General features: G+C 40.2%; 1 protein-coding gene across 1 annotated transcript in view; it reads left to right on the forward strand.

The window, feature by feature from the left end:
• The first annotated feature begins 5,635 nt into the window (after nucleotides 1-5,635).
• The window catches only part of b4galnt4a (beta-1,4-N-acetyl-galactosaminyltransferase 4a), a 94,698-nt gene continuing 74,128 nt past the window's right edge, over nucleotides 5,636-26,205 (forward strand). The window contains exon 1 of the mRNA XM_088377632.1: nucleotides 5,636-6,909. Coding sequence (XP_088233758.1) covers nucleotides 6,768-6,909 — 142 coding nt within the window. The 5' untranslated portion in view covers nucleotides 5,636-6,767. The remainder of the gene's footprint in view (nucleotides 6,910-26,205) is intronic.

Below are 26,205 nucleotides of genomic sequence, written 5' to 3' on the forward strand. Positions count from 1 at the left end.
CTCCCTCCCACCTGGCTGTGGGTTTGGGCCTCCCTGACCCCTCGGCCTTGAATGTCGCACTGTCACCTTTTAATGATCAGACCAGACAGACTATCAGAAGATTGGAAGGACTGTCATTCCATATGGCAATTTCTGCAATGCTCCAGATACCGTAACTTCTCCAAATGTCTTGATCTATGATAAAAGAGCCTTATTGTATAGGGTTTGGAGACCACTCATTTATACAGAAAAGTTAGATGTTATCGACATCACACAATGTTTGTGCTGTAAGAGATTGATGGAAGGGCATAGCGAGTGGATTTGAAACACTTCACACACATCCAGAGAGACAATTTATTATTTCAAGTTGACATTGCTACTATTACATATGTCCTATGGAGTTAAGCGGATGCTGGCAAATGCCTATAATTAGACTTTGCAGACTCAAGAGCTCACAGTTGGTGCAAAACAGGAATATAGTAAGGGAAACAATGAGAGGTTCAAATTGACCTGGAACACCTCATGAGCTATGGGGTAGTAATGGGGTGGAGTTTTTCCTCAAAATCTGGTATGGACTTCCCCTCTGAAACACGTGAGGACTTCTAGACCTGACTTAAAATCTCGACTACGGCAGATGTTTTGCAATGCACGCAAGAACTGTCTAATGGAATATCAAAGACATTTTATAGGCACATAAATAATAGCTCATATTCATGAGTTTAATTCTGGCAAGAGCTTCACATAATTAGGTGGAATGAGTTGAGTTCAATATCCGTTCTCAACATTTGTACCATCTAAGGTCCAAGGCAGGGAGACCTTTTGGAACTGATGGAAGAACTGGTGGAGGAAGAGGAAGACATCTGCATTAACGTCATTTTTATCTGATGTCCCTTTTGCTCCATTCTGCTCCCAATGACTTAGAAAAATATTTGTTGCCAAGCTGGCGGTTGTGCTTTATTAAAATGATGTCTGGCTTTAGGAAGACACAAATAGAGATGGGAGGAAAGGCTTTAAATTCATGAAGGCTAACAAAAGCAGTTCTTGTGTGACTAGATTTTTAATCCGTTTCCTGTGTGAGGTAGGACAACACACAGTGTAGAATAATTGAAGACTCAAAATTGTCCATAGAAGAATTTATTGAAAGTAATTAGTTCTGTTTTGATGATGATGGTGATGTAAAATGTTAATTTAGCAGTATTTCAAATAAATAATTAAAACTGAACATTCACAAAATCATTTTTATATTGAATGCCATATGATTGCACAGGTGTGCCTAATGTTGTGGCCAGAGCGTGGAAAACAACATTGTTCAGTGACAGCCACAATAGTAATAAATAAATCATATCCAGGTTGCTATGGGGAGTTGTTTTTCATAAGAGGCATCAGAACACAATTGCTTTATAAACATCAACAAACTAGAGGAGCTACAAAGTGATAAATATGTTACTGTCTGAGAACAAGCGCAACATCTCTGTTTCCTTTTTGTCCAGTGTCCTTGATCGCAGTATCAACTTATCCTGGCTTTCACAGGATACACAATGGCAAATTACAAGATATATTATCCTCTTTTTCTTTCAATGGCAAAATTATTTGAGAAAAAAAAATTGTTTCAACATCAACCATGGTTATTTTTTTTTTACATGATCTCCTGTTGGGGCACACAGAGTAGTGATCTTTGCATGAATAAGGCAAGTGATCTGAATAATTTAGGTGTTACGAGCTAGATTAGAATGAATACCTTCCCTTGGTCAGTTAGTTACTCAGTCGGTTGGTCTGTCAGTCAGTTAGTTAGTCAGTGCTCTTTTGGACTGGTAATAGGATTGTATCTTAAGATGTTGGACATTATCTAAATATCCAAGAAATATATTTTTTAATAGTGTATCATATGACCAGGCAAGTGACCAGTTGATGATGCACCCCCTCCCTTCCGGCTTGTTCTATACATAGCAACAGTCCCGCAAATTGCTAAATTTCAGTATACGTTGCATGCATGTTTTGTGCTTGAGGAGGAAGCAGAGTACCGTAATAAAACAAAAATAAAAAACACCCAAGCATTGGGAGGACAGGTAAACTGCCACAGTATTGCCAGAGCCCTTATTCGATGCAGTGTTGCCGCCGGGCAAGAGAGAGAATGAAATAAGCGCGAGACAGAGCACCCTATTGAAAGTGCTCTCTTCTAATCCTCTGTGCTACACCTGACTGTGGCATAGTGATAGAGAGGTGACCTACATTTCCCACTTACATTCATATCACAGATCACAATGCGTAATTTTGTCACTTGTGGCTGCGATCTCTGTTTCTGTGTAAGACATGGGTTTTCATTTAGATTAGACATGGCAAGAGAATTTTAATAATATCCAACATTTGTCTCGTATCAACACTCCAAGCCAGTCCATGCACATATAAAAGAATTTAATATATTTGACTGATGTATTCAAGCACATGCACATGACGCGAAATCAATATAATGTTGACAGTTCCATGGTAACTATTAAATTAAATTAAATGTAAGAAGCTGCAAGTGCAACCAAATGAACTGGACTACTCCGAACACATAATTTTCCGATCTGTCCAAAGATTCTTGTAGGGAACACCTGCTCACAAATGTCAGTGAGTCCAAGCAGATTGTACAAATGATCTCATTCATCTCTAAATCAGATTACATGAAATTCATTGGGAGGTAGCGAATACATTATGCTAAGTTTAACATTCTTTCTTGTCTGTGGCCCCCTCAGTGCTCACATCTCACCACTATTGACCTCTTCCTCTCCCCTTTTATGAAGGAAAGCAGTTTCCCTGGAGTCAAATTCAAAAGGTACATTACCTCCAACAAAAAGTAGAGGTGGTCTGCTGAAGGGAAAAATTCCTTGACATTTAACTCGAGGATCCCATTGAAGCACAAGCGAGAAGATCTTTAATGGGCCACATAAAATGACATCCAACAACGTTGCAGAGATGGCGTTCAAAAATAGTCAAAACCGCAAAGCGGAGACTGGTCTCTCAGGTACTGTAACGCCCTGTTGTCCCAATATTTCCATCAAACGCATTAAATCAAGATCAAAACACGTCAGAGGCAGTAAGACATCCCCACCGTGCTTAATGTCTTTAATGCTGTTCTTCCACACCTCTTCTGACCACTGTGGGCAGGCAGGCAGGCAGGCATGCCATCACGCTAAATGCATCTGATGAATGACAACTAGCAAGCAAGGCTGCGTGGTTGCACAAACACCTTCTCCTGTGACTAGATTTGACGAAAGTTAAAACAAAGAGACGCTCCCCTGCTGAGCTTGTGATGCTTGCCTGTCCTTGGTTAAAACAGAATATGTAATTGAGGAAACAACAGAGCGATCATCCGGTGTTAGAAGTGAATCACAACCCAGTTTTGGTGTCTTGACAGGCAAATGAACACATGTGGTGGCTCACTAGAAACGACTTTGATATTTTGCGTTTGTGTGATGTAATTTATCGATAGTCCGTTTGGACTCCCAACAGCCATGGGGGTTGAACACAGTCTAGTTTAAGCCCAGGCATAAACAATGTCCCATTGAGGTCATTTAATACATACTTTTTTTCAATACAGTCTAGATGAATTGCAATGCTTTTCATCTGTGCGGTGTTTGCACTGAAGATTACATGAATAATCCACACGGACCAAGGATTATCGTTTGATAGGGAAGGCGCATCTGGCATAAATTGAGGTCATATTTTTCGAAGTCAGGTTTGTGTCCTTTCATCCTTTGTCTGGATTTATAAAGGCACCACTAACTTGCTGCAGAAGGATGATTGGATAGAAGATAAAACACGCATGGTGTACACTACAGTAAAATGTGGCCAGGGAGAATCACATATTTTCGTTTCAAGATATTTCTTTTTTCTTTCACCGTGAAAATCGACAGAAGTAGTTTGTTTAAATTATTTAGTGTCCTCTCACAAGTGGGGATACTGTTACAGTGGTTTGTGCACGGTCGCTTAGCGGCAAGGTTTGAACTAGCAGGCTAGGGACAGGAAGTGCGTGTTCTCCTTGTGTGGGTTCTCAAGTTATGGAAGAAAATAATGTGACAGTCTGCTGGGCAATTAAGGACCACCTCTCACCATATGCTGCTTGTGAAAATCAGGAAATGCAGTATTGACAGATGATGATACTATCCCCCCCGTACAAAAATAGGACACAGCGTTATTGATGAGCTTCTTGGTGTATATATGGTATCTGCTTCATGCTGGCTTTGGTCTTCACATTCTCTCGGTCCTTGCAGATTTCACTTAAATGCCATAAAAGCTTAATATAGTTGATGTTTGTTTCCTCAAGTGTGTGTCTTGTATATTTGAATTAATGGGTTCTTGATTTGGTTTGGTCTTCATGAATAATCTTGTCAATCCAAACTGATAATGTATCCAAGATTTGTCTCAAACATCTGTCAGTGAATGTTTTTATCACTTATTGCCCAACATGCTGTTTTCTAAAATTTGTTTGGACAATGGATGGACAAAATGATTTCCTGCGTCAGTTTGAATAGGTATTGTTGATCACAATTTTCCATTCAACTTTCTTGACGAAATGCAGTTATCACATTATCCTGGTAACATCTGTCTGGTTCAATAAAATGTAACAAGGACACAGTTCTGACCAGAAGTAAACTTTTTTTTTTTTTTTTTTTTTTTTTTTCAGGATGTTCCAAGAGGGATGTTGCTACTGGGCTTAAGATGTCACAGACTGTGATCAGTCGGTTGCAAGCAATAGAGATACAGAGAGACTGGAAATGTCACAGAAAGGCATAGAAGTAGAAATCTTTAGATTCCTTTATCACAGACCTGTGGTGACTTTTGCTAGTCACCTCCCTATTGACCCAAGTTGTGCAAAAAGTCTGGAAACATTTACCACTTACCACATTCCAAAGTTTAGAGAAGGTCAAGTAATTTCATTCGTAAAGATTACACTGCATTTGAGATTCAACGAGAAAGTTGAAATCCCTTAACCTTTTGTGAATAGTGTATGTGCCAAATCTATTTATACCACTATTAAACATGTGCTATTAACCCATACTGGATGGCACTCTTACACAAAGGCCTGACCTGTCTCATAAGGGAAAATTTTGGATCCCAAGGTGCTGGCTCGCAGTTTATTTACTCGTTTACAAAAGTTTAGCCAGAGGGAGGCAGCAGTGCGCATATAACCTGAGAGCATCCGCTTGAGTTTTGCCTCCCACTCACCCCCAACGCTCACTACCTTGTATGTAATTACCTTTAACGAGTAGCTTAATTAGTAGCAAAGTGGAGTCATATTTTTATCTGCTGCTTAAATTGTTAAAGCATACTATTATGGCAAAGATTTGTGTTTATATATATAAAAAGGTGAAGTTAAAGCGCGACATAATCTACACGTTATACTTAATAATAGGTTCAATATTTCATTTCTTAAATCATGGAGACAAATTAATAAAATATACAAGTGCATTTTATTGAATTAGAGATCCGCATGCACTGTTGTCTGAGTACATTTCAATGAAACGGTTTCATTCAACGCGCTCAGTTATTGGATCACGAGCCACTTTATTATAAGAAAACGAACAAAAACAATAACGGTGATGACTGAGCATATAACTCCTCCCCCTTTGATCAATTTTCCCCGTTTTAATTGGCTGTTGGAAGCGTCACTCTTTATCTTCCCAGGGTAGGTTGCTCTGCACCTTTCAGATGCTCAATTGATGGGCGTCCCGAGCTTAAAGCGGATACGTTAACGCGCTTTATTAAAACTAAACAAAACCGCGCTGCATTTAGTTTGTAGAGCTTATTTGCGATCGTTTCACCCTTCACAAAGCTTGTCAATTTTTTCCCGTGGCCAGCGGATTTGGACGACGCTGTACCCGCTTCATGACATTTTACCCTGAAAAGACGCGACACGTCTACAGTAGCTCTAAATCATTTTTTTTTTTCATTCTCCAGCGCTGATGTTCGTCCTTTATTGTCATCTCAAGGGAAAACACGGGCGCCGTCACAGTCATGGGTGAAATGCACCTGCCGTGGAATATCGAACTCGTTGGAGCATCATGCAATTTTCATTGTGGATTTTAAATTGGACAATTGAATGTTTTGCTTGAAACGCGATGGCACATGCCCAGTTGTTGTGGTGCATGTGTAAAGTGTTGAGCTTGGAGCCGGGCGCGGTGACAGCTGAGTGCCCCTCCTCTCACGGGACTTGAATAAAAAGGCGCTCCCGTGCTTCGGTCTCACTTTCACAAGCTTTCCTCACTCAAGATGGAGCTGTGACATGTTGACATCTCTCCTCATTTGGTTACCTTCTCCTTTTACTCCAACGACGTGGGACATATGCTCTGCAAGTGTATGGCATCAAACTGTCGTCCGCTCCGTGACATTTCCACACAGATGATCCTGCAATCACCAGTGAACGCTTGAGCCACCGGGGGGATTTGCGTAGATTATCGCCAGACTGCTATTTTGTTCCCAGGGTCACACTCCTAAAGCGAACTTAGCGGCTTTTAACCAGCTGCCTTTTCCCCGTTGGCCCACGCAAGGTCGTGGGGCTTTGCAACATGAGAGCTGCAGGCGTGGTTGCAGCCCTGTGTGATCTCATGTAACGCTGTCAACGCGGGGGAAATGAGACCACGACTCCACTTTATTGTTCCCACGATGGAGGCAATAGTGGCTCGAGGAGTGTAGAGCCACATTGGACATCGCGCCTGAGCCCATCCACACTCTCCTCTGGATCCCTTGTGACTCTCTCTCGCTCTCTCTCTCTCTCGGGGTGCCCCCCGGAGGATGTTGGAGCGAGGATGTTGCGCTTCCCCGTGAAGAAGATCCGGAAGCAGTTTAAGCTCCTGCTGCTGCTGGTGCTGCTCACCTCCGCTGTGTGGTTCACCTACCTGCACATACACCAGGCCAAGACCATCAAACTCCACTTTAACTACGGGAAAGGTACGATCGAATCAGATGTGCAAGAGCGGTCTCACAAAGTGCGTTTTTTTCCCCTAAAAACACAAACTCATGCCCAATTTGTGAAAAAAGCTATTCATTTAACTAAACAATACATTTTTTTTTTAAGAAATTGTGAGCAATAAAGAGCTGCCGTGAAATTAAGTACTGTGGAATTATTTGCATTGTTGAAATAAATTACGGGAAACTTGAATATATGAGATGCTCCCGAAATGCGGAAGGAGGGGGTCAAGTTGCAAAAACCCTGTAATTTGGGGATTTCATTGCGAAAATTTGGGTAATTTCATACACAGTTCCTAATATTTCCTGAATGAGCTGACTGTTTTGAAGTAGGCATGATTTGAATTAGTCAACAAATATGGGAGGAGGTAAATATGGAAATTACTTAATTTAATTTTAATTCATTTAATTTACAAACTCTCTTCTGAATAGTGTGGAAATTACTGGAAGTTAGAAAAGAGTTCCCAAGAGCTCTGAAAGAGCTAAACAGTTTGATGGGGGAAATTGTGGAATCTGGAAAAAGTGGGGATTTAGGTCATGTGGGAAATAGTTGCCTGGATGTCCTGAATATGGTGAATATGTTCAAGTTTAAATAGTTTGAATCAGTGGAGAAATATACACAGAGTCGAGAGGCAAAGATTGCTGTAATATGCATTTTTTTCCAGTGCAGAATATTGTGTGAATACTCTTCAAGACTCACCATGTTGGTTGGGTGGAGCTGACAGTGGCTTTTATTGCAGCCAAAAATACATCAGTGTAATTCAGTGCAGTTCTACACCACATTTCCTACACCAGCTATGCTCATTTGGGTTGTGCGTGCGCTGGCGCACATCCCAGCTGACTTTTGTGGAAAGGCGGCGACGAAAGAAGCACACCTCTTCTTTTGCTTCCGTCATCCACTGCTCCAATTCTTGGTACATAGTAAATGCACAGTGGCACATAGGGATCTTGTGCGCATTCAACATTCTAAGCGCACGATCACACTTGCTCACATATACAGTATGTGACCCGAGTGTCTGTTTCAACTCCCATTACCTGCACCCTAAGAGGTTGGTTGTGGTGGTAATGAAGACCACTGGGGTGGGACCTCAGAGTGTAAATAATGTTTTCAGCTCCTCAGTGCGGCATGTGTTTGTCTGCTCCCTAAAGATGGTGATCTGCTGGGCCTCCTGCCGCAACAAACTGGGGTTGCTGTTGAAGGCAATCTGGTGCCTGTAGTCATGTTTGACTCTCCTGGTCCTACCTGTTTTTAGTTCACTTCTGGCTACATTGTACAGTTTTGTTATTGATTGTTTTGGTTGCTGCACACCGAGATGTATTTGTCTACAATTAGAATTCTCTATGCAGGCGAGAAGAGCGACCTTGTGCAAAGGCACTTCACAGTCTTGTCGTTGAACAGGCGCATCCTTGAGTTTTGTGGGGATGGTTGTGGTCAGAGGTTGTATTGCATCAGAAGGTATTACGTTAGTGTTAGTAGTGGGTGGTATGTAAACAGCGGTGGTTAGCACAGCTGCACCTTGGGCAATTAGAATGGCTGTGACTTAACACAGATGTGTTCTATGTCTGTTCAATTACGTTATGTGTGAATGTCATCATGCACATGCACAAACCACACCGCCTGCTCCTACTGGAGGTTTTGTTGAGGGCCCACCAATACAGCCAGCGACATGCTAGCAGTATAGTCTCATCCCAAATGTGCAAATTTAGCTACATTTCAGATATAATGGAAATGATTTACCTTTCAGATTCATCTCTTCGGTTTTGTGGGTTTTGGAGCGATTGTTGGTGACAAATATACTCAGGAGGGGAGGGCCCTTCACTAGCTGGGCTAGCACATGAGAGCGACATCATCACTTTTGCATCCTGTTTCTCTTCTGCCTTCAGCACTTGCCTTCTCTGCAAGATTGTAGAAAAAGGTCTCACCTCCAACTGCAGGATTCCTAGTCTTATAACCTTATACCCGACTCTGACCAGCCCATGTGACCGTCTGGGTTTATGGCCTTAACTGAAATCAACTAATAGCTGTGCCAAGTGTGCCATAGATAAGGGGAGCAGGGTGAAAGCAAAAAAAAAAAAATGGTCGCAGCAGCCCTGGCTCAAGACACCTATCTAATTGTGGATGCCTAATCACGGAGGCCTAATCTAACAAGAATGTTAAGATGATAGAGAATGGATTGCAGGTGTTGCCAAAAATCACCACAGTTTTTCAGTAAATAGATTTTTGACAAGCCTGCATCACACAGTTATCAGATGAAGCACAGGAAGAGGATGCATGTATCATATGTGAACCCCCCATCAAATAGCAAACGCAAAACTCACTGACTCTTGAAACAAAATAATCAGAGGTTTTATGAGGCCGGTCACTGCAGCAAGCATGCCATTCAACGTGGGAGACTGTGCGAGTATAAATGGTCCATCATTAACCTGCTGGTTCTTTTGACTGAGGAATGATTAAGATCATTCAGTGTGGATTGGAGCCTGCTGCCGCAGGTTAATCATAAATGTATAATGTACCCACTCCCATTACGCATTTAACATGGAAGACTATCTAGTGCAGCTGTTGGTGGAAAGTGATACATGATGATTAAGATGTCCTTGAGTGTATATATACACAAGTGCGTGCACACACACACACAATCATTTCCCTGTGTTACTTGTGATCATGAGTGCCCGCCCCAATGGCTGATGATGCTGTTGTATTTAAAAACAATTGCAGCCAAGAAGTATGAGCGATTGTAGTATTTCAATATAGCAAACCTTTTGCTTGGAAGACAAAGAGCAAAAGAAGTTTTGAAAAAGAAAGTTGTTGAAGAAATGAGGTGTGTCATTACATAGCCTGATGTTTTGTAGTTGGCTACGGATCCAGAATGTAATGTGTGTAGTGCAATGTACCAATGGAAAAAGTTTGAAGGTAAATCATTATCTCGTTGTGAGCAATTCAGCCCAATGTCCTTTTGAAATGCTCGTGAAACCGGCTGTCAATGGCGGAAGCTTTCCTTGCACTGCAGGTCGGTGTGTCTAATTTATTGCCTTCCATTAAGCTGGCATCTGAGCAGGTCAACTCACTTAACCTTTTACGAATAACATGTCCCCTCTTGCACCAACTGGTTTCTTAAGTGAAATGTAGCCATTACGGAGAATGGGCCTATAAGAAGTGTGTAAATATTCATATCGAGCTGTTTTGCAGTCCCTCCACATAAGTATTCATTGGTGCCTGATTTGGCAAGGGGAAAAAAATAAACTTCCTTTTCTCTTATTTGAACATAGAAGTCACAGCTTCACATCCGTTAGTTGTGAATCCGCTGCTTCCAATCTCGCACACTTTGTGTCTGAGGAGTCGATGGACTGGAGCTTGGCGTTTTCCCAACCCTTACTCAGCCCAGCTGCCCATTTTACACAAGAAAATTCGTATGAATTCTGAAATAACGATGACATTGTCTCAATTTACTCACTTAGTGAACTCTGGACCACTTTAAGTTACACAAAGAGTGCTTAAGTACATTTCAACAGCATTATTCCTACATTATAGTCAGTAATTTTCTGACATTCAGTGTTGGATGAATTGTGGTTGACTAGCAACACGTAGTTTTAGTTCCTTTTAAGAAAATTGTACCAAGCCCAGGAATATAATTGCTATGTCAGGGTGTAATTCATATGATTTAAACTTGCCCAAAGATACACTGTGATGTATTTGGAGGAAAAAAAACATGTTTGAGGTGCTTGTTTTTGTCCACAGTCTGAAGTGATTCACATTTCACCCATGTGCTGAATGGTGGCTAAGTTTAGTCAACAACAAATTGCAGAACTTTGAGAGGAAGCCTTCTTGCTCTTTGCTGATTAATTTTTCAAGGCGAACCTTTGCACTCAAAACAAACTGAGTGTGAATATTCTACCCTAAGTTAACACACATATATAATGGCTATATATTTTCATCTTCATCGTATTTTTTTTTAGGTGGCCGTAATAGCTTTTAAAGTGTTCTCTCTTTTTCAAACAGGTTTTTAAATGTAGACGACACACGACACATTTTTATTTCGCTTTTATAAATGAAAATGATTCAAGGTTATTAAAATTAATGTTTTACTTTTTTTAAAGCAAGGTTTATGGAATACACACGTTTGTAAGGATCCAATAATGCACTATGAAATCAAAGGTTAAATCTCTGCTTTGGCACTCTAGTTTGCATCTCTCACTGTGTTTTGGAGTTCTATTGCCCTCCCACACCCTAAAGACATCCTTGTTAGGTAAATTGAAGACTAAAAAAAAAAAAATCTAAGTGTTAATGTTGTTTTTCTATATGTGCCCTGGAAGTGGCTGACCACCAATCTGCCTTTTGACCAAGGTCATTTTGGTCTGGCTCCAGCACAACATTGACCCCAATGAGGACAAGCACTAAGAAATGAATAGACAGATGTAAATTTTTCCCTTGGTTTCCTTGGTTAGGATAATTTGTTAAATTATAATAATGAAAATTCAGAAGTCATGTTCAGCACAAGCTTTTACCCGTCTTACAATATGTACTATGTATTTAACATGTGAATAAAATCCGTTGAAATTTTAGAACTGACCATTTTCAAAAAGGGCCCTTTGCATTTGTCTATTTTTATTACAAAAAAAAAAAAAACCTCCAATCTATTTGGACTGGAGAAGCCTTTTAAGTATATCAACATAGCTTTCTGAATGTGCGCTAGCTCCACCGACCTTCTATTTAATCAGAATTTAAATGAGGAATGTGTTGGCAGGCAGCACAGCAGTGCATATTAGATGAGTGGCACATTTATGTGACCACCCAGCTGCACAACAGCCCCCCTGTCTTCAAGCATCAACAGGTCTTCTGAGGAGGAGGAGGAGGAGGTGGCAGTGGAGGAGGAGGATGGTTGTGAATGCCTTATACAGGCTTCCATTGATTAAGCATCACATATAGAAGTTAACGCACATAAATGCAAAACAGCTTCACTATGTTGTGAAATATCTTATATCGTAAAAGGTGACTTCTTTAACACAAATGAAGTCTGCTTGGTTGTGCAGGGAGAAACATACTGGAAGGTTATTTCTTTTGCCACAGCTGAAGCAGATTTTATCGAGCAACATGAAATCTATAATAAAGTGTTGCTGTATTTGGCATATCAGTATAAAGCTGATTTACAAATACCTCATTCACACAAAACGACACATCGTTCAAAAATTAAAATTGATGTACTTTAAGGTGCATTGCAACAGCAATGTCTGCTGGCTGCCTTGCTGTCATAGCAACCATGCCCTCTGATGTCACCTTTCCTAATTTTAGCTCTTGTGGCTCTCATGGTTGGTCAGCTTTACCTCTGTGTTTGTTGAATGCTAAATTAAATCCTTAATACTTTTACTGTAACTCATGTTGAATATGCTGATTCCATAACTCCTGCACAGAAGCGACTTATTAAACCTAAAGAGCAAACTGATGATTAATTTATCTTTCAAAAGATTTCTGCCTGCTGATATGAAATATGAATGACAATTCTCACCTCCATGACAGTTACTGCAGATGCTGTAACACCAGAGGTGAGCAGAACAAATGTTTTCTCTTGAGCCACAAACACGTATTTGTTGTCAGGGTTGGTAAATATCTCACATGCTCAGTGATGGGAATTATTCATGCACTTTTGTTTTGGTCTTACACTTGAACTGATTTATTTAATGGCCAGGTGTATGGCACAGGGAATACAATTACCTGCAAAGTTTGTCATGAGAGTGATGATGGTAGTTGAAAACAAATTGGTTTCCTTTGGAAGGTCTTATCCTGGTTGCATATACATATTCAAATACAAATGTTCAAAACTTACATTTTGTTCAAATGTTTTTTTTTTAATGTCACAGCAGATGCACTTTTCATCCCAGTCACGCTTAAGGAGGTCAGTTAATGTGGAGTGTGGCCTTTGTTTTGAGTAAAGTAAACCCAAGACATGTTCCTCATTAGGAAAGGAATAATTTGATCCAATAAAAAGCTGAATGGGTAGAGTAGTTGTCTAGGAGTGTTGAGAACCACTGGAAGCCCTCCAGTGCTCCAAGAAAGTGACTTTCTTAAAAGAGACGGAATCTTGTTCCATGTGATGAGAAAGAACAGCGGCAAATTGGAGAGAGGAGAAAAGAAGAAAACAACTGAAGTTCTCAGTGAAAAGTAATTTCCTGGAAAGTCACATTTTACATTTTAGGGAAGCTTCTCATGGGTTGGAAATTGTTAGGCTACATGGTTCAAGTGACAAAATTATGATGTTTTTTTCTTTTCCTTGTGGCCTACAATTAATTAAACTAAAGGAACCAACCAAGCTATTTGTCACGTTTCCAACTAATTTCCACTGAGGTTTTAGCTGACGAGTTCACACTCCCCACCGAACGTTCAGAAAAATACATTGTTGCATGAAATAGAAAAATGACAGATGTGGACCACGAGAACCTCTGTCAAATCCTTTTGAGTCGGATAGTGGGGACAGATGATAGAAAATGTATTATAATGTGGAAGAGTAATTTAATCAGAAGCAGCTGAATCTTAAAGGTCTCATTTGGTTGAAAGGTCACTTTCATAAGAGTCACCATGAGGGAATTTGTCCAATGTTTGATTGGATTGAAGCGCTGTAGTAGTTAGTGAGGCCTGTCATAGACTCACCAATAAATTATGTGACCCACACAGTAAATACGTATCTCTGTTGGTGATTCTAATGTGAGGATGAAGGAAACTCATTTCCCGTGCTTGGATAGCTGAGCTGCCTGGCTCAAGTGGAGACAAGCTATAGGGATTAAGAGGAATTGTGTGCTATTTATATGCATTTTCCCCCCTAATATGAATCATGACATGAACCATGAAACAATCAATCGGAGCCTTAGACCCGATTTCTTCCGTAATCTAAATGTGTTGGCATACTGAGACTGAGTTGTAAAATCCCGTGCTTCCAGCATTGTGGAATCACATCAATACTGATCTCATTCCATAAGAATGGAAATCCAGAGGACCAACGACTGACATTTCCTACTGCATTTCACAAATATATAAATTAGGCCAGTATTTGAATGGGTGGTTAAGTGAAAAGTGTATGAACTAGCACAGCATGTGTTAAACCATAGGTGTCAAACTCAAGGCCCGGGGGCCAGATATGGTCCGCCACATCATTTTATGTGGCCCGCGAAGACAAATTTTGCATCAACTTTGTGTCAAAATTACAAATTCTCTTCACTTTTAAAAAATAGACGTTGCTAGAAATTTTTATTATTTGTCTTTTTAAAATATTTGAACAATTTCTACTAGTCTCCATCCATCCATCCATCCATCCATCCATCCATCCATCCATCCATCCATCCATCCATCCATCCATCCATCCATCCATCCATCCATCCATCCATCCATCCATCCATCCATCCATCCATCCATCCATCCATCCATCCATCCATCCATCCATCCATCCATCCATCCATCCATCCATCCATCCATCCATCCATCTTCTTCCGCTTATCTGGGGTCGGGTCGCAGGGGCAGTAGTTTTAGGAGGGACTCCCAGACTTCCCTCTCCTCAGCCACTTCATCCAGCTCATCCCGGGGGATCCCAAGACGTTCCCAGGCCAGCTGAGAGACAGCGCGTCCTGGGTCGTCCACGGGGTCTCCTACCGGTGGGACATGCCCGGAACACCTCCCTCGGGAGGCGTCCAGGAGGCATCCTTTACTAGTCTCTTATTTCAGAACTAGTTTGTTGTGTAGCCTATGTGTATATAGAAGACGTTGACACCCATAATGGCCCTCCGAGGGAAACTATGGCTATGACGCGACCCGCAACAAAAATGAGTTTGACACCCCTGTGTTAAACTGTGGAAATGTATTTTGTTCCAGCCTGGCTAATAAACCATTCACAAGAAAGCAGTTCTACCTTTTGGGAATAAATGTTTTATTTCTTATTTTGTGTGCTTCGCTACCCTTTTCTGTCCTTCGGCACTTTGGCCTCAGTGTTTGGGTGAGCGGTAGAGGAAGCAGATGAACGTTGGCACTGCGTGCCTGCTGGCAGACACCCTGCACCCAGGGAGTAGAACAGCGCTGACGATTGGATGACCGTCACACAGAACTGAAAACGATGCGTCAAGAGAGGATATACCGGTAGCTGTGGCTCGTAATTAACTCTTGGTGGTACATGTGTACATGCAGAGCCATATTCTGAAAAGGAACTGATGTAAGCAGTATCCTCAAGAAGTCTTGTCATGCAAAAGAATTGTTTTTGGCTTTTTCCTGAGGTAAACAACTAGCTTGTGATGTTGCATGGTAGGGGTCAATTAGTCTTGGTTGGAATGAAAAACATTTTTTTAAATGGCTTCATTATTAACGTGGCATGAGCTGTAATTCATGTACTGCTAAATAATAATTTTGTACTGGCAAATGGGGCTAATTGCTGTGTGGTGTTATATAAGAGGCTGTTTATTTTATTGAAGCAGCCAACAGTAATATCAAAGATGATAACAGGAATGCAGGATATAGTGCACCCCCTTTAAAATAGCAGCTTATGATTGATTCCGGATTGTAAAGGTGAAACATTTTCAGATTTTTGATGATGATTTTACTTTAAGTGTTATTCTAATTTCCACAGATTTAGGGCTTTCTAGCGCAGGGCTTGGTGTTCTGGCTCAATGACAAGGCAAGGTCATTTTAGTGCAATGATGTAAATGAAACACCTAAAGCGAAATGAAAAATAGAAAAAATGTACAGTTAATTTTTTGACAGTTTGTACAAACACATGTGATTACTAGAAATCCTTCACCCTCAAAACACATAGCATCTGATTCATAACAACTTGAATGTACCACAGCATTGTTCACCACAACCAGGTTTAATGACATTGAACTGTCAAAACTGTCCAAAGAGATTGCATTATGTCAAGAGTCAATGTAGCATTACAGCAGACATTTGACAATGATAAAGCACGAACCTGTGTTTTGTTGGCAGATTCATATTTACAGTAACAGTTGTATGAATCCATTTGTATTCCCTGGTTTATAGCAGTGGAACACAATACATATGCTTGTTTCCCTAAAACTTCAGACCAGATTAATTATTGGATGTTTTTATGTAATAAGTATAAATAATTTAGGTAGCTATAGATACTAAACGCCCTACCGTAATACGAAGAATAAAAACAATAATAAAATCAAAACAGTAATAAAAACAATAAAAAAAACCAATATGATCAAGGAAAAACTACTGTAAAACCAATTTGACAATACTAAAGCTTACACAATTTAAAGTGACCCTGTTGATGGATCCAGAGGAGTTGGGTGTTCATTACCATGCAGAAAGTGTAGGCGCTGAGAAAGAACGCCAGAGTGAGAGAGGAGGTGAGAAATGTCAGTGAGGCAGAATTGTGGTAATCGTATTGACTGTGGACGGGCGTGATCCTGGTCCTGTCAGGATTTGTCAGCTTCCCCGTACTTTAGCTTTACTCCTTACCTTTACGGGGGGGGGATTTTCTTTCATGGGGTCTGTGTGCAGCTTCGGGCGGTATCAGCTCTGGTGTTGCTCTTCTGTAAGCAATTCATAGCTTGGTGGATTTCAATCAATCACCCAAAAAGTCCAAGTCTATGTGCTTCCCATTGCTCTCAATGAACTTTCTTTGCTAGTGGTTAATAGTGAAAAAGTCGTGTCTGTTTGAGGCAAAGCTGCATTTTAGAATCAGCTTTGCAGAGTTTTCTTTGACCAGTCCTCGTACAAAAAAGTCCGCACATTGATGTGAGGAATTCCATAGACCGTAACATGGCTGCCCTATGTATTCTAAATCCTGGCGTTTTCCCTTTTTAAAAACATTTACATTTACATTTCAACGGTGTCCACATTTTTAAATCATCACATACTGCCCAAAGTCAGCTGGGATCGGCTCCAGCTCACACACAGCCCTTGTGAGGATAAACTATTGTCCTGTCCTTGAATGTTTTCATCTGATGTGCTAAAGCAAAACCCTGTTGAATTTGAATTTCTGATTAAAAATGTTGCTCTGTCATCTGTATTGTTTTATGCCTACAATACTTACTTGTGGATTAGATCTGGGTAGGAGTTGCCAGGTCTCACAGGAAGGCAACCCAAACATGAATCATGCCTATTCTTCTGTTGAATTTTCTCTGTTGAACTGCCATATTACAGCATTTCTCCATCTACTTCGTCAAAGGACAGAAGACGAGCTGAATGTTACTCGCATGTTTGTGTGTGTGCTTGTACAACAGCACGTATCGGTTTTGGTTCCAAAGCGCACAGTAAATGTCAAGATCAGATTCTTTTGTATCTTCCACAACTCCACTCAGATATTTAATGGTTCTCACAGCAGCACAGACACATTTGGTAGAAAACCACATTTTTGAGAGGTTGTCCACTCACGCTGCTCTTAGCAACCAACAGAAAAAGGAGGGTCATGATGAAACAAATACAGTACATGAAGTTGGCAAGCAGTATTAAAAAAATAAAATCTTTCTTTGGATTATTCCAGTGCTTTGTACATTTTTAGTAAATTGATGATTCTCCCCTGAATATTTTTTTTCACTGCTACTATATTCATTATCATTTTACATTTGTAATTATTTTTACCTTTATTTACGGACAAAGAGCAGTACTCTTTCAAAGACAGAACTAAGTCATACAAATTAGGAAGTACATTGATGAGAAACAAAATGACTGCCTTAAAAATATGAGTGTTCCTTTTGATGAACAAACTGTCCACTTCCCTTTGGCACAGATTTATTTCCTCTCATGTTGGCATAGAATGCACTGGACATGGGAGTCAACCATCTGCTTTGGTGTATTCAAGTGCATGTTTTTTGGCTCAGGTACAGGAGATATGAGGTCACAACGTCACACTATAGTTGGTCGCTGGCTGCTAGTTCTTTGACATCATTCTGGCATGTTCTTGCACTGTGACAAACCCGTGAACAGGACATTGCAATGAGCCAGGTAGTTTATATCTGCGGATATATTCTAGGGAGAAGTTGGTGCGCACGGTATGCTGATGATCCTGTAATTGTAGACGGAGTGGATTTGTAATAGTAGACCTACGTGTCAGCTCTCGATCAGCCATGATTTACAACTGTTCTCAATGAATCTCTGTGCAAAGGCAGAGTATTTAGAGTATTTGTACTCAAGATGCTCATCAGTTTGTATCATCTGTTTGTAGTCACTGCTTATGAGTGATGATTACTGCTTAAATTTTCCTGATTGCAATAAAAGGAGTGTTAATAGTGACTGTCTGGTCGATCCAGGCTGTAAACGACACTACAGCTTTCAAATTAGTTGATCACTGGGAAGTCTGCTGATTTTGTGGACTTGATTGGTTGCTTGAGTGATTGAAGCTTGAAGTGGCTGAGGTCAAATGAAATAGAAACCCTCACTACAATCAAATGAGGCATTAATTCACTCTCATATAGTTTTCAGTTTAAAGAATATTAGTGATGTTATTGGAGCATATTCATTAATATCTTCCTCTATGGCAAGCTTTAGCTTTTATAGTCTATGTAAAAAAAAAAAAAAAAAAAAAAACACTAGACAAAACTTTTTCCTGTTTTCAATCACCCCTGTGGCTCAATAAAAGTTATTTCCTGAAGATTCATGATTCAGCATATGTGCATGAAGTAATGGGACCCGCACTGGGCATAGAAATCATTATTTACAAAGGCGCTTTCATTTCCTCCATTCTCAGCAGAGGTGTTGATCGTCCCAAAAGGAAAGCAACGGTCTTAGTGCTTTTAGGACCAGCTCTGATTAGAAAAAATAAATATATATGGCAGCCAGTTAAAAAATAAATGTACCTTGGTAGGCAGAATCAACTGTTGTATTGTTAATTGAATGGAAGAAAATCATTTTTAAAAATTAGTCATGCGGGCACACTGAGTGGCCCCGGAGATTACATTTGATTCTATCGACGTGAAAACAACAGAGAGCTTTTGAGATAACAACAGTGGAAAGCGGTTATCAAAACCGTGTTTATAGAGTGGTTTGTTTCACAGGAGGCAACGCTGATAATATGCAGGTGCTGTAGCTGGTAGCATGTTTGAGACGATGCAGTGCTGATTTATTACAACGATAAGTGAAAAAGGGTGAAAAACAACCAAAACATGAGGAAACAGACCAAGATATAGTGCTGAGCTACATCTTTTTTTTGCAATTTGCTCTTTGCATCACATAAATCCCTTCTCCCTGTTATTAATTTTTCTTATTTCTTCCATCTATATGACATGTGTTAGGATGCATATTTCTCTATCCATTGAAATTTCACCTTAAATGTACTCATATTTCTGGAGAATGCCACTTCGCAAACCCCTGGAGGGTTTTTTAGACATTCTCTATCACATTTATTTAATTGATGTCCATTTTAAATGTTTTTATATGTGGAAACAAACAAACAAACAAACAAACAAACAAACAAACAAACAAACAAATGTTGCTGATACGCTGTGTGTGATTCAGGGTGAGTAAAAGCACCAAAGTGATGGTGATAATACTGTTGGTAAACTATCTGGAGTATCTTCCAAGAATGTGGGTGATTAGACATTTTGAATAAATTCTATGAACTCATCGCGAAACAATGAATGCTGTTCAAGGAAACTGATAGTTATTACTATGAAATCTGCTTTCATGGACAATATAATGGGACGGACGAATGTATTATTTCCATAGAGACACATTAAGTCTGAATATGGCTATTTCACTTGATTTTATTTAGCTTCAAGGAAGAGTCAAATCGCCACAGAAAACTATGTGCAGTCTCCTTAATGCAATGTTCTCTGTCATTTTTTAAAGGAGAATTTATCAGTTGTATTCCGATGGCTTCTCAACCTGTGGTTTGCGTGCTCTTTTTTTTTTTTCTCCCCACTATGTTTCCCTACCTTTTACACACTATGCCATGCTTGCAATGGTCATGTAGAATTTCGCACTTGTGCTCACTGCAGGCCCCACTCCCTCTGGATTGTACCCCCACTGGTACCCGCACTCGCTGGCACACCCCTCTCATTCGAGCTCTTTCTGCTCATTCATAAGCTACAAGGGAATCGTTATTTGCTGCCTTTATTCCATTCCTTCCGGAGAAGTGTCAATCTGCACCTGTGGGGATCACATGCACCCATAATTTCTCGTGTGAATATCTCCCATTTCAGCTGCTTTAGAGCTTGGAAGCACTCAGATGTGTCCTCCAAATTGCATTTGGGAGGAAAGAGACAAAAAAGGAAATGGTGCATTATCAGGCTTTAGTTGTCACTTGAAATGAGTTTTAAAAAGGGGCTTGATGTCTAATACCATATGACATTGCACAATGGTGAGCCATTGCTTTTCAACCAGAACGTGTTAATGTTTCTCTACCACGAACATGGTCTTTTTATGTTACTGGTTATGATGTCAGCTACTGGTATAGAAACGTGTGAAAGCATAGCATTGATGTGCTGAACTTCAGTCAAGGTTTGTACAAATGAAGTCAGGGCAAGAGTTTGTGTATACGTGTGTGTGTTGTGTGCATGTGTGTGATTCTTTGCACTCAAGCAGTCATACACATGACAGTGAAACCACCTAAAGTCCACTGTGGCGTTCACCTGTCAGCAGCTTGACTCGTAGCTGCATGTAAGTTGGCAAATCACACGTGCACGCCCACACACACACTCATGCACACACACAAACTTGCACTTGACAGAGAATTTCTGACAATTTGGTTTCGTGGGCTCATGACAACTCTTTGCTGCCCTCAGCAACATCAACACGTCCTTCATATCAAGTGGACGCTCTCCTCCACTGGGATTTGAATGTCCACAATGTTAAATAACAGCTCTGTCAGCTCCAAAAATAAACCAAACATATCTCCCTGGAATGTAAAATGTTCTGTGTATTGTTAAATATGTTGTATTCTGCCCATGAAAAAGCTATATGCTTTAAGCATATATTGAGAGTTTTTTTAAAATACCAGTATCGCAGCACGGGAACTCTCATGAGGATAAGCGGTTCAGATAATGGATGGATGAAAAATGACCTGTGCATGAGCCACAATAATATGATCACCTGCAAAACCGAGCTAGAAATCCTCATGTACACCTGATCTAACAGACAATTGTCCCCCAAACTACATTAAGACATTGCTAAATCAAATTTCCTCACCAAATAACAATGGCAAAGAAAACAAACCGACATAATCAAATTTGATTGTTACAACAGTGAAAAAAACAGAAAGTTAAAATGCAGTATAAATATTAGAGTAAAGCTAAAACTAGATTGCTTTGCCAAAGTAATAATAGCACGCGAAATTGGCCAGTGGGCAGTTCCACACCATTGTGCTGCGCGTTTTATTTTCTGGTAAAAGATATATTTCCACTCTCCTCCCTCTGTCTCTCCCAGGATTCCTGGCGGAATTTCTTTTTATAATAGCCATGAATCACTGATTGGGAGATTGGGGTGTCAGGAGGGCTTCGGGGGCAGTGTGGCCATGTCGTTGCTGCACGCAATCATGTGTTAACTCTTTGGGCCTTCAGGGAGTTCAAACGTCAAGATGTATTTGCAGCAGGAATGTAATTAGACTGTGAGTGTGTGCTGGTGGCTATATATGGAAATGTTCCTGGGGGTGAAGACTTTTTCTTTAATTACTTTCATTAATGTTACTTTCCACAAATGTACTTGTTAGGGATTAAAGACAAGATCATCATATAACAATTACAATTCAAATGAAGGGAGGAGAATGCAGTTAGGTGTTTTATCATTACTCAGGAGGCCGTGTGAACAAATGCTGGCCGTTAAGTCATGTTTAAAATAAGATAAATATAAGAGCAATAAGAGTCATGCACTAACTAATGAAATAATGTCTTAATGAAGCTTTTGTGGATATAAGTTTGGAATATCGCAGAAAAAAACATCAGCTTTTTTTTTTATGTCATTGTCTAAACTGATTTGTTCATGTTGACTGGCGAAGCTAGGATTTATTTTCTTTAGGGTTGCCATGTGGTGGCCAAGGGTATCTCAGGGGGTCCATTCATTCGTTCATTGTATGTTTGTGTGGGGACTGGGAGAAATGTGCAGAAAAATTCCAGCAAACTGCCCAAAAATCAATAATTTGGCCATGCACCTAGAGGATTCAAATATGTGTGTATGTATGTATGTATGTATGTATGTCTGTATGTTTGTATGTATATGTAGGTAGGTAGGTAGGTAGGTAGGTAGGTAGGTAGGTAGATAGATAGATAGATAGATAGATAGATAGATAGATAGATAGATAGATAGATAGATAGATAGATAGATAGATAGAAACACACAGATAGATAAACAGATAGACAATATAGCTTTAATATTAATAAATAACAAATAGATCAAATTTATAAATAGATACATCAAATAACACCGTAGGGGTGTTTCAGTTCAAATTCACATTTATATGAAAACATGAAAAAAAAATGGTTGGGGTCAGGCCCCTCAAGTTCTTCCCTACCAATGCAAGCTTACTTTTTATGGACCATTTATTGTGCAGCGGGCCTTTCCTAAAATCGCATATAAGACAAGCAAGCATTCAACACTCACAATTCACCAAAAAGCATACCTCTAGTCATTTGTCAAAGAACTCAGCATGACTAACATGATAATAGAATTCAAATCAACAATGGAAAATCAATTTGTTTCAGTGTGCCTTGCAGCAGTTACCCCCCACCAGTTGATGAGCATAACCCTTCATCATTTAAAAAAGATCCCAGGTGTGATGCTAAAGAGCTGTTACATGCTTTTGTCACATTACCCCAAGGAGCATTGCATCACACTTATGGTATATGATATTACCGATTACACTTGTTCGTAAGTGTAGCAAATATGCATGTGGCACATGGCAACATATTATCAACTGCAGCATCCCCACCCTCTTGCTAAAGCTAATTCATGTTTGGCTTTGACATGGTTGACAACTATTTGCAAATGGTAGATCTTTGCCCAACGTAGCTGCCAAGTCGTGGGCTGACGAACTTTGTGTGAGGACACATTTATGTATGTACATGACTCCTGAGCACCCTTGGCGACCACATGGTTCCACCAATGATGTTGACTGGTTCAGTTTGCTGTCTACATTGTAAATTGTTAAGCGGCTGCTCTCTCAGAATTGTGTGCCAGTCTCTTGGGGTAAAATGAAGGAAGATAATTGAATAAAAAACCGCAACGGTCCCCAAAGATGTCCGTTCTATATGCCAGATGGCCAATCCAGCCCTGTTCTCAGCTGCTAAAATCAAATTGACATTCCCCCAATTGACGTAAGTCCAAACAGACAAACATAGACATGTACCATATTTTCCGCACTATAAGGCACACCTAAAAACCTCCAATTTTGTCAAAAGTGCGCCTTATAATCAGGTGCGCCTTATATATGGACCAATAATGAGCCACTACAGCGGGCGTGTCCAAAGTCCGGCCCCTGGGCCAAATGTATATATGGACAACGTTTTAAAATGGGCCATTCATTGAAGGTGCGCCTTATAATCCGGTGCGCCTTATATATGGACAAAGTTTTAAAATGGGCCATTCATTGAAGGTGCGCCTTATAATCCGGTGTGCCTTATAGTGCGGAAAAAACGGTAATTCTCAAAGTGAAAAGCATGGGCTGAGTGTCCACCGAACGTGTACTCCAAATTCATAGTATCCCTTTTCTACCTGCCTGAAAAGTTGGGCACAGCAGAGCATCAGAAGATATGTGCACTGATGTGTGGACTGTCAGTAAGTGTGAGCAGAATGGGCGAGAGCTTTTGCAGACTTGGCTTCTCTGAGTGACAAATGAGCCATTAAAAAAAAACAAAAAAAAAAAAACGACAACTTTATATTCTGGGAGAATCCTTTGCTTTAGTAGGAGTGACTAGTTAACAGTCTTGAACTGTTTGTATTTTTTTTTTTCTAAAATGTCTGCAGCAAAGCAATTCCCGCTAATCCCTAATGTGTCACATTTTTAACACATTCGGTGAGTCGCTATGTTTCATGGCTCTCCAAAGTTGGACTGCTCCTCCAGAAAACACTCTCTGGCTCTGACTCGATTGCTTGGCTCGGAACTCCGACGTCCTGGCATCCGTTCGTGAGTGCACAAGCGTGACATTGACTCGCACAGAGAGAGCTCTGAGTTCTCCCGCCGGGTGTGCCCTCTGTGGCTCTTTGCCGTCACCACCCCCTCACGCACACTGAGTGGTACACAGACGGTGCAAGGCTAGAGGAAGGAAACTCTGATGATGCAACTGCGGGTTTATGGCTCGCATGATGAGACGATGACAGTGATCTCATTGCTTTCTTGTCTGCCCGCACTGTACACCAAATTATATTGTTTACGATTTGCTCTTGTGCAATGCATACTGAGTAGAGACTACGCCTCTTCTATTGTTGTTTAAGTAGTGACCAGTGCTGGGGAGAAATATAAGCTTTGAGTTTTGAACTTGCTGTGACCTGATGGTCTCTTCTACCCTGACATTATGTTTTGAGACACTTTGAAAGTTTCTATCCAATGTTCAAATCATCAGTAGGTACTGTGTTTATTTTTCTGACTCGTTTTCACTTATTTCTCGCCTTACCGAACAGTCCCACCTGACAGTACTGTCGCTTCTGTCCTCCAATAAGTGTATAGCAGAACGTAGCACTTGAAAAATTTAATGTCCTTCATGGTATAAATATGATTCAGCCAGAAAACAGCTTCTGTCACACACACCGAAGCACCTCGACTGTCGCACAGCTCCGCAAATTGCTATGACCAGCTTTTGGTCAGCAGCTGGCTTTGGTGCGATTCAAAATTGGAATCGCTGGTGAACAGCGCCAAAAATATAACAGCAAAAAAATTTACATGAATGCACAGTTGTCCCCCAAAATATATTTCTGGTTCTTTACATGAGACAGGCAGCCAGAGTAGGACTGCACCAACAAAATCAAGGCTTCTCTCCTTTATTAACACCTGCACCCTCTTTGTGTGGTCAATCAAACCTAACTTGACAATTGGCACCGCATTTCAAATAATACAATACAGTGCAGATCAATAATTTTTCTGTGGTGGTCCACTTCAGTTGCATCACTCATCTGGCAAGGAGCCTTAAAGGGTTCTAATGTTTTAATTGACTAATCTTTAGCTGCTTTATTATTAATCATAAACAAGTAACCACCACTGATTAAAAAAATATTTCAAATGATGTTGTATGTAATGTATTATTTCTTTGCAAAATTATTTCTACCTATGTCGCAATGTAAATGTAACCTCACAAAAAATATTGTTTTGAAGAAGGCCTGAAGTTTACGAAATAGGAATAACCAAAATGACACATTTTATTTTGTAATTTGTTTACAAGTAAAAACAGTGTTGTTGGGTCATGTGACAAACCGATATTGCTCGCATGTCTACTGTTGTCATTGTCAAGTAACTGACTCATGGACATTGGTGGGTGGCGAACCGCAGGGTGTCACTTTGACCCACTAATGCTTCATGTGGAAGTCGATCCACTTACATTGATTATTCTAGCAGGGAAATACTAATATCAAAGTTTTTGAAAAAATGTGATTGCATTGTAAAATGGTCTAATAATTGATAGATGTCTACTTGTACAGCTTTCAACTGATCTATACATATTTGTAAATGTATAAGACCGAAGAAACAGCATTTCTCAATTTGGACTTTTTCCTTCAAGTGTATACTCACTTTTGTTACTCTGTACATGTTGCAAGGGCCATGTCAATTTTTGAATTTGTCAACATCTCTCTACTAGCACCTGTTTTCCTCACTTTGCAGGGACAACACACTCTTGTCGGCTTGAGCTGACTTAATTAAAGAAAATAAATGGGGAATCTGGGTCTCAGTTCATCTCATTTGAACTGCGGATTGGAAATCATTAGTCTCTTCTGCATGCCAGACTTGTGTGTGCTACATTTTAATCACCTCAGATATATTCAAATGTAAGCCAGCATGTTGATTCATTCACTCCCTTGCTGTTGCACTGCTGGTCATCTTTCAAGAATAAAATCACTTTGTAGAGGGCGACTACATGATGAGAGCGTCTGTAAAATGTTTGTGTTCGTCTCAGCCAAGATGAGAGAAGTTTGTGGTGTGATTCCGTTGGCACTTGCTAGGGTTGTCATGTCTGATTAGGCTACATTTTTAGGGGAAGGATCGACTGTGGGTATTCTGAAATCTTTTCAGGCCTCAGATAATACTCGTTTAATTTTTTGCACATTCGCGACATTTGGCCACATCTTTCAAGGAAGGCTTTCTAAATCTGCCAGATTGCGAGGGAGCCTTCCGTAGACCATTGGATGTTTTTTCGAAACATTTA

The sequence above is a fragment of the Syngnathus floridae genome, chromosome 6 (genome assembly GCF_059516105.1).
Source record: "Syngnathus floridae isolate MCC-2025c chromosome 6, RoL_Sflo_1.0, whole genome shotgun sequence".
NCBI lineage: Eukaryota > Metazoa > Chordata > Actinopteri > Syngnathiformes > Syngnathidae > Syngnathus > Syngnathus floridae.